This window comes from Tachypleus tridentatus, chromosome 12 (genome assembly GCF_004210375.1).
Source record: "Tachypleus tridentatus isolate NWPU-2018 chromosome 12, ASM421037v1, whole genome shotgun sequence".
Lineage (NCBI taxonomy): Eukaryota > Metazoa > Arthropoda > Merostomata > Xiphosura > Limulidae > Tachypleus > Tachypleus tridentatus.
The window spans coordinates 85,640,581-85,650,178 of record NC_134836.1 but is presented as its reverse complement, the minus strand read 5'-3'; the positions used below and the strand labels follow the sequence as shown (position 1 = coordinate 85,650,178).

Sequence of the window (9,598 nt, the reverse complement as noted above, 5' to 3'; positions counted from 1 at the left end):
AAAGCTAACTATAAGGGGTGCTGAATTATGATATTTTTAAGCTTTTGTAAACTACACAAGAAACATTTTTTTTTTCAATAGCATTCTACAAAAGATTTTGGGTGCAATATACAAACATTTTTTGTTGTAACTTGGAAAAAAAAATAATAATAATAATTACAAATGGGCCGTTTTGAGTGGATTTTCTTTTCCTTGTAAATCTCACATGCGCACTTTTTGTGCATTTGTATATGTGAACATATTTTGTAGGTAACAGTAAATGTTTAAAAAAGGATCTTTACTGTTTAAGGTGATTTTCATCCGCACGTTCCATTAGGATTATGTGCAATTCCTTGCGATTATTATTATGAACCACTATCATGGTTCATGATAACTTCATTTTTTATTTCTACCACGTGATAGCCAAATAGAAATAAATATATATGTTTTCTATTTATATTATTCTAGTAAGAATATGAAACAGTCAATCCCTCTATATTTAACTAAACTTGAATGTGAAAAAAGATGAGTAAAACTTTTCACATTCTTTTTTGTAAGTTTATCTTAAATTTCTTGAAAAGGGCAGCTTCATATATATTGATTTGGTTCGTCAACTGGATTTACTAACTAGATAAATCCGAGTTATTAAGAAAGCTATGAAGTTAAAAGTCACGATGACTAACTGCCATCTAGTAACAATTTGTAGCATTAACTGTACATTGTTAACAGTTCGTATCATCCTATACATTGTTACTGCTACGCTTTCTACTACATTTTTAACTGTTATACACTTATATTAATATATCATTATCGTATCTAAAATTTTTATCTAAAAATATCAGTAAATATCAGTTAATTTGCTGAAAAATATTGTATTTCAAAAACATTATGATTTTCAAAAACTTGAAATTTTAAAATGGCATCGAAAATATGTTAGTAAATAACATTTCTTTGGGAAGTCCTTAGAACATCTCAGCTATTGATATGCGCATAAACAATTATTTTATAACATTTAATTATTTGTCAAAGTACATATCATATGTTATATGGTACTTAATACTATTTGAAAAAAACAGCTTTATTTAGAACAAAATTTCATATGATGGCAATGAAAGGTATTTAATCTCAAACACAAACATTATTTAACAACGACTACAAGTAGTACAGTGGTTTGTCTATGGACTTATACCGCCAGTAGCTGAGATTTGATACTCGTGGTGAGTACAGGATAGTCCTTTGTGTAGCTTTGTGCATAACAAACAAATAATTATTTTAAAAATATTTATTTTATAAACAAAGTAATCAAGTGCAATAGTACTACATGTGTGATATACTAAAATTTCATTACTTCGTTTCTACAATTAAACAGTTGAGTTGATAAACTGCACAATGAGATCATCTATGTAATTTTATCTTGCGATGTTCGACTGAAGTGTTGTGTCACGTTGAAAACTGGTTTCTTGATAGTTTCTAGAAAACAATCACATAAAATGATCAAAAACATTTAGTTAGAATCATCTCAAAACTACATAAGCATGTGATTAAAAATGGCAATTACAGTATCTGTAGAAAAAATTAAATTGTTATTGTTTATTAACCATTCACACAACTATTCCATACAATGCGACTTACCGTAACAAAAATACATTACAAACTTTGGAACTCTCTTAAACCACTGCTTTAAAAATCCAACTATCTGTATAATAACAATGATGTTACTTCATTTTTGGTGAAAGACATGTTCCTGCAGCTAGACCTCGATCAGCACACATGTGTGCAGAACATGGTGTATAATGTTTTTGTCTTAGGAAAACAATGTAGCTTGTATTGCTAATAATTTGCATTAGAAAAAAAAATAAACTGTTTAACATAAGCGGATTAACATCGGACGTTAGTATTTTTTTAGAAAGACATTATATAAATAACTTTAGCTGTAAAAAAAATCACGCGTGATCAGCAAATAGCTAGCTAGCTCCTCATTAAGCAAATTGTACCGATATCTTCTCGGAATTAATTTACTCATCGTGAACCATCGATAGGATATCAAGTATGTTCCGGATTCAATAGAAAACTCAATATTGTTTGTATATAAATCATTATTTATAATAACCATTATTAATAATTATATTATTGTTTGTTTGTTGTTATGCAACAGCTACACAAAGGACTATCTGTGCGCAGCCCACCACGGGTATCGAAAATCGGTTTGTAATAGTATAAGTCCGCAGACATATCACTATGCTACAGGGGGAGTTATTGTTTGCATATTTGTATTAATAAAGATAATTGTGTATATCAATCTTGTTGGCAAATATCATAAATTTGATATATATCGACGTTTAATAAAATTCCAAATTTAACTATTATTTAAATCAACTTCAGGCTATTTCAAATTGTAGTACGTAACGTATTACATCCAAGACTCGTCTGAGATACTGAACACATACTGAGAACGTATTGTGAGAAACAAACTGTAAAAGTTGAGAAACATTGATATTGCTACATTATTGTAGAAGAACTTCATGTATGATACAGCTCTTTTTGTCTCTATACTAATATTTCCCTGAGTGGCCAGCTAATTAGGGCGCTTGACTTGCAATCTCAAGAATCACTAGCACAGATAGTCCTTATGGAGCTTTGCGCGAAATACAAACCAAACCTGTCTTAACATATACTAACATTAGGCTTATGGAAAGGAGACATGCACATACAAAAGCTAAACAAATAACAAGAAAGTTTAAATAACAAAGTAGGGATATTAAGATATTCCTGTTTTTTTGTATACCTAGCTGTTATTTGCTTAGTTCTCGCTTCCACGTGTTTTCTAACATTTGTAAGATACTTTTTTTCCAAAAGAGTTAAGTTTATTGGTTTTTCATGCAGATCAATTAAGTAAAAGAAAGAATTAAACAAATTTCTTCTCCCCTCCCCACCTGTCTGTCTATTTATCTTACTGTATTTATATATAAAGCTATTTAGTTTGAAAATGTTCTATATACATCTTTGGAAGTTGTTCTACACTTACAGTTTAATTATCTAACCTTACCGTTCTTTTACTACCAGCCAAGCAGAAAGTACAAACTGAACTTGAACTGGAAACACCGTAGCTGGAACGTCCAACGGCTTCCTGCTCCATATAATTCCGATACATAAGGCAGGGCTGGTTCGTGAAATCATTACGTGCTCTACACGATCGTACTCTAGCTAAATGAGCAATATAGCTCGTTGCGAGACGCAAAGTTTCAATCTTTGAGAGTTTTTTATCCCCGGGTTCCGTAGGAATCAGAGTTCTTAACGTTGTAAACGCAGTATTAACACCTTGTGTACGTTCACGTTCTCGAGCATTCGCAATTTGTCTGTGTTTACCAGGTATACAGAAATATTCATCTTCCGCAACAGATGATGAATCGCCGTGTGTTACGTCTAATATCTTTCGTTTCTTTATTGAAGACAGTTTACACAAGGGTCCCGAAAAGTCCAGTGTTTTATGACATTCCTCCCTTGTATAGTATTGGGATTTTACAGACCCAAAGTTTCCTAGGTTGATGTTTGAAGATTTTTCAAGACTACTGAAACTATAAATATTTACCAATTCAGAGGTATTTTCTTCCATCTTTTATTTTTACAGATTTTCGATGAACTTCAAATAAGAGTTTAAAGAAAAACAAATACTTTTCAGTTCCTACAGAACGTATGAGTTTGATACTCTAAGTGTCTGACGAAGTCTCCAAAAATGGCAGTATATATATATATACATATCAGATATACCTACAAGTCAGGTTTGAACACTATGTTTATAATGAGCAGCTGCTGGTCTAAATTTAGTTATCCCATCCACATTCAAAACGCAACCTAAATCACCTCCAGCCTTTCTTTTTTTTTACCAATATAGAAGCCTCCTTTAACATACCATCGTCTAAATCACAGTGAATGGTACTAGTGATTTCACTCTATTTTTATCACACAAGTAAGAAGTGAGGATATTGAAAACGGCGAGTTAAAACATTCAAACCCACCCGTCAAAATCCCTTAGAATGTGAATGGTTGGAATCATCCCTAGCCAAGCGTCTTTACTCACTCACCATTACTAAGGAGAAACTATCGCTTTCTTCTGGTATATCTCCATGGGTTTAAGATGTCGTGTGACACTTTTCTTTCAATGTAAACAGAAACCAGGGACCCAGCGAGTGGTGAACGTGGATTTTGTTGATTATAGCGCAAGAGTAAGAGAGATTGATAGATTACACTAGTGACTTAGTTCGGTGCACGTGGTTACATTCAAACTCCTGGGCGAAAGAACAATTTCAGAAAAGTCAGAACAATGGACAGTATTTTGTATTCGAAACATGAACATTTAGTTATTTTTTGCATGTGTGAATAAAGAAATTTTTCTTTACATAAAGTAAAATATGGTTATTTGCTCCCTTAATATTCTTAGTTATTGTAACAAGAGCTGAAATGTTTAGATTTTTTTTCATTTTAGAAGATCATAAAATTGGCTCCTTTAAAGTTGTTGTTAGATAAGGTTAGGAATTGTTTATTTCAAAAGACTACACAATTTTACACTAATTAACACTAATCTCACAGAATTTTTGTTAGTTGAAATAAAAAGTGACAATACAGATGTTATCACTCCGGAAATAAGTTTATTTTTCTGTGCACCATCTTTATTTTGAATGAAATTCGAAACATGTAATATAATTGTACTTTAGTTATCTTCACAACTAATATTTTCATTCCACTTGAGACTTCTATATTTAGTCTTAATTTTTAATCAAGCACTTTCTATTCAGTCACAATTCCCAGTTTTTGTTGGTCCTGAAAATGTGCGCGCACATTACCATCTAAACGTGCATGAGCACATAATTCATTTCAACCGACGTAAACTAAAAACGGATGCAAATTTACTTTGTTAAACATTTTGTACAATATTATATTAGAAGCTTATCAAAGTTTTAAAAGGGTCTAACGTTTATTGGTTTGTTTATAATTATAAACAGCACTTAATAAAAACCTAACTAATGTTCGACCTAACAGAAGTGGACTTATAGATTTCAGTGTCTGCAATTAGAAATATTTTATATTATTTTAGAAATGCTGTATTCAAAGAAGTACTGTTGTACTAAAGATACCAATTTGACCGCAAATGTTTTGTGAGTTTCGGCTAGTACATATACATGTGCTTATGTCTCAGTTAGTTAACAAATTCTAAGTTCAAGTTATAAGAAATTATGCTAATGTTTAGTCAAATTACAAACACGAGCCAAACAATAAGAAAATACAGTCACTCAATATCTCACAAATTGGAATGAACAGAAGACGACATGTTCTGAACACATTTTATGTCAAGCAATAATTTAAGAGTCTAGCTAAAGTTCACCCTATTGGAGAACATGAGGGGCCTTTGATACAACAAACAAACATCCAACTCACCAGCGATTACCGTGGCAACAAACACCTCTTCTACTGTTGAAAACATCATGGCGACCACTGGTGACTGTTCACGCTCCTTTTATAAAAACTAAACTGAGGGAGAGAGTTCACGTGGCCACACTGAAAAGACGAGGAATAAAAGAGACTTCAAGCATTAAACTCCCTAAAACTACTTCTCTTTTTGTTTGAACTGCACGGATAACATTCAAAAATGAAATTTTCTTAGCTGGTGTGTTAAAATTAAGACACACGATTCTAACTACACATGTGGAACTATAAAGTTTGAAGTTGCATTCCATACTTTAATAATTAAAAGACTAACGACCGGGCAAAATATTTAGGAAAAAATTAAAAATCTACATCAAACTTTCCCGAGCATTGTTAATGGAAATGTCTTTAAATGTGTATTTACTCTCCAGAAAGAAAACAAGCATGAAATGATAATACATTTTATATTTAATCTAAATAATAAAACTTAAACACAAGATAAAAAAATTTAAAACTATACATATCATGTTCTTATTGTCTACCGATTGATTACTGCCAAACTCAGTTAAAATGTATAAGTTAATTAAAAGCATTTTTCAGTGAAAACGTAAGCTAAAACACTCATGAAAACATGTGAATAATAAACAATTAGATTTTTTTCGGAATACTTTAGGATGTGGGACCTGTGGTTATAGATATCTTAAATTACTCTTGAAAAATTTGTAGACATGAGTTTTCAATATTATTTACCTGAACTGAACCGTTATAACATTTATAATATTTTTAAAAGTGAACAATTTCTAAAAATGGATTTCTTTTCTGGGAAGTATTTCACGAGAAAAGTGTTCGAATTTAGTCGTACGCAACTCATCGCCTCAAAACGATTCAATGTAAAGAGTTGAAACCTTTAAAAGTTTTACTGATGCGAACTGTAATGCATTATATATTAAAAATGGTTGCGTTTATTGAAAAAAAACAAGTTTTTTTAACAAGTCTAATTTCTCAGTAGTACATTTAAAAATTACACCAACAAAAATATAATCAAACCTTCACATACAGGCCTAGCGAAAGTTGTACTCTATTATAAGGAAATGGTTGTTGCACATACCACAGTTATTTGTCTAATTGTCTGAATCGTTAATATCCAAAATGTGAATTTTTTATGGCTATTTGTTTGAGTTGTCATTCAATAGATGGCAAAGCAGTCTGGTTTGCATTCATAAATAGAGACATGCACGCTACGTCCATTAGAATAAGATTATTTTCATACATACTATCTACGCTAGTTATAATTACATATGAAGAGAAAGTTTAAAATTATATATGTTCAGCTAATAACGCGCTGTTTACACTAAGTCATTTTATAATTGATAATTTGAACATTGTTTGATACTTTTGCCTCTGAAAAAGTTATGGGGAAATATCAGTCCTAAAAATATAAGTATCTGAAAATACTAGTATTTGTTTTCCTAATTTAGAAAGTATTGAAAAGAGATATTGTTTGAAGAACACAGGCTTCCTTTATACTATTTAAAGATATTATTTTAGGGAAACCAAACAGTTCCCAGTTAGGTCGCAATGAATTTAAGGACTTAAACGCTAAATTTCAGAGTTCTATTCCCGGCGATGAAAAGTGATCTGTACAGGCAGGCATCAAATGTACGAGCTGTTATGTTCTGCAAAAATAAACAAGTTAGTCACATAACTACACGTACATGTACTTCAAACTCCATTGGAAGAGGGAAGGACAACCTCTACCACATGGAGATTTCACACTTAGAGGGAAGAGAAAATGTGAATTGGTCTAGACTATATTCCTCTATTGACTATGAAAAGGCATTTGACTCAGTCGGTCACTATTCCATCTTTGAAGCTATGCGAAAAATTGGAATAAACGAAATATATATATATAAGTAATCTTAAAGACATCTACACAGAGGCAACAACAAGTATCCACTTAGATAATCGTGTGTCACACGATTTCTCGATTGGCAGAGGCGTAAGACAAAAAGGCCTTATATCACCTAAATTATTTACAGCAAGATTACAAGTTTAAAACGATCAAAACTAGAAGAACACGGCATCAATATAGACAGAGAAGATCTAACAGTCCCTAAATTTACAGATGACGAGCCTTTATTTACGGAGAACATATAGCAGACGGAAAATCAGTTCCTCACGCTGAATGAAGAACGCCCAAAGATCGACCTTAAAATACATAAGACGAAAACAAAGTATATGATAAACTTAGATGACAGCTGTGAAATTAAATTAGAAAATGAAACTATTGAAATAGAGAACAATTACGAATACCTCCAACAAACAATCTACATGAAAAACAGAACAAAAGGAAATAACTATGCGAATAAGAACTTCCTGGAGCTGCTTTAAGTCTATTAAATTATCAAAAAGATCCTCACAATATTAATCCTTCCGTAATGAGTAGGAATATTTTAACCATGCAACTTTGTTATATTGTGACAGTTTTAAACTTTATGTTTCAAACGAATTCTTTTAAAAATGTGCTTTAAAGTTGTCTATAAAAACATTTTTCTTGGCAGTTACTATGACATAGTCGTATAATGATACATACAACAATGTTCAAAAATGTTACGACAAATGAAAAATTAGATTTCAGGCTACTTTAAAAGAGGAATAGAAGATAAATCACATGTAAAACATTAAACTTTATTAATCTTCACGCTTAGTACAATAAAAGATCAGTGGAAGTGCTTGAGTTCAGTGAACAGTTAATATTTCGCGTCTCCCTTTTGTTTTAATAACTGCAGACAGTCTTTCAGGCATTGTTGCAACACATTTAATCGAAGTGTCGTTTGTTAAAATGTCTCAATACATTTCTATAAAGTTTCTTTGAAAGCAACCTTTGATTTGTTAAGTTTTCGATCTATCAAATCTCAGATCTGGGTTGGGATTGGAACTCAGCGTGGTCTTTGTTTGTTTATTTTGTTCGTTAGGTTTATTTTTAATTTCGCGCAAAGCTACTCGAGAGCTATCTGTGCTAGCCATCCCTAATTTAGCATTGTAAGACTCGAGGGAAGACAGCTTGTCATCACCACCCACCGACACCAACTCTTGGGCACTCTTTTACCAACGATTGACCGTCACGATTAAAGCCTCCACGGCTGAAAGTGCGAACATATTTGGTGTGACGTTGATTCAAACCCGCGACCCTCATATTATGAATCGAGCGCCCTAACCACCTGGCCATGTCGAAGTGTGGTTCTTTATATTATTTGAATGACTCCAGCAACTTTTTCTCAGCTAATTAATTTCTGCATTTCTTATTAGTAGTATACTCCTTTACCAATAATATACAAACCACTGGGTATACCATGACGAGTCAAAATCTGATGGTACTTGCACTGATCCATTATTCCATCTACTTTACAAATACGTCCTCCCCCCTCAACAGAAAATACCCCAAACCATCACATTGCCTCTGTAATGCTTTATAATTTCTTTCGCCGAACATACAATTTACGCTTTAAACCAAATATTTCAAACTTGAACTCATACGTCCATAACACCATTTTCCAATAGCCAACACTCCAGTTTTTGTGTTGTTTTTTTTACTTTTTAGCAAATTACAGTACCTTAACAATATTTGGAGATCGAACTAAAGGTTTTTTTAACTATTACACGATCAATATTTCCAAGTCTTCCTGATATTGTATGTATGGACAATTTTTCAGTTATTTGGTACATGTGTTCTTATCTCATGCTTGAGATCAGTGCCATTCTTCCTTCTGTCCCAAAAGATGCATATAAGTCTCATTGATATTAGGTATTCTGCCTCTTTCTTTCCTATTTTCAAATTTACCTGCCTCGGTCTCACGATCTAAGGTGTGCTTGACAGTGTTTGGGGAGCATTTCAAGTCTATAGCAATTTGTTGGACAGTACAACCACCATCATGTATAGCTTTTATGCGTACTTTCTACTCTACCGACAATTCTCTACGATATTTGAAAGTGACATGGAAATAAAACTTAACATATAGTGTCAAACTTTGTTTTTATCAAGGCTTATTTGTGGAGTGCTATTAAATTGATTTTCCAAGCATATACTGGTATTATATATTAGCTTCTTCCTAGCTTCTTTCTATATAGTTAAGATACTACATGAGATACTATGACAGCTATTTTAGACCCTAGATTTAATCAGTATGTTCCCCCAATC

At 32.2% G+C, this 9,598-nt stretch overlaps 1 protein-coding gene across 1 annotated transcript; it reads right to left on the bottom strand.

The window, feature by feature from the left end:
- Positions 1-1,063: 1,063 nt before the first annotated feature.
- LOC143235456 (basic helix-loop-helix transcription factor scleraxis-like) lies at positions 1,064-4,106 on the bottom strand. The gene is made up of 2 exons (XM_076473650.1): positions 3,026-4,106; positions 1,064-1,449 (listed from the first exon to the last, which is right to left on the bottom strand). Exons 1-2 carry the CDS (start codon positions 3,590-3,592, stop codon positions 1,420-1,422), a joined length of 597 nt encoding a protein of 198 aa, XP_076329765.1. The 5' UTR covers positions 3,593-4,106; the 3' UTR covers positions 1,064-1,419.
- Positions 4,107-9,598: the final 5,492 nt, after the last annotated feature.

Coding starts and splice junctions, on each gene's coding strand:
- LOC143235456 (XM_076473650.1), bottom strand. CDS start 3,592: ATGGAAGAAAATACCTCTGAATTGGTAAATATTTATAGTTTCAGTAGT. Junction 1,450..3,025: donor TGGCTGGTAGTAAAAGAACG/GTAAGGTTAGAT, acceptor ATTGTTTTCTAG/AAACTATCAAGAAACCAGTT.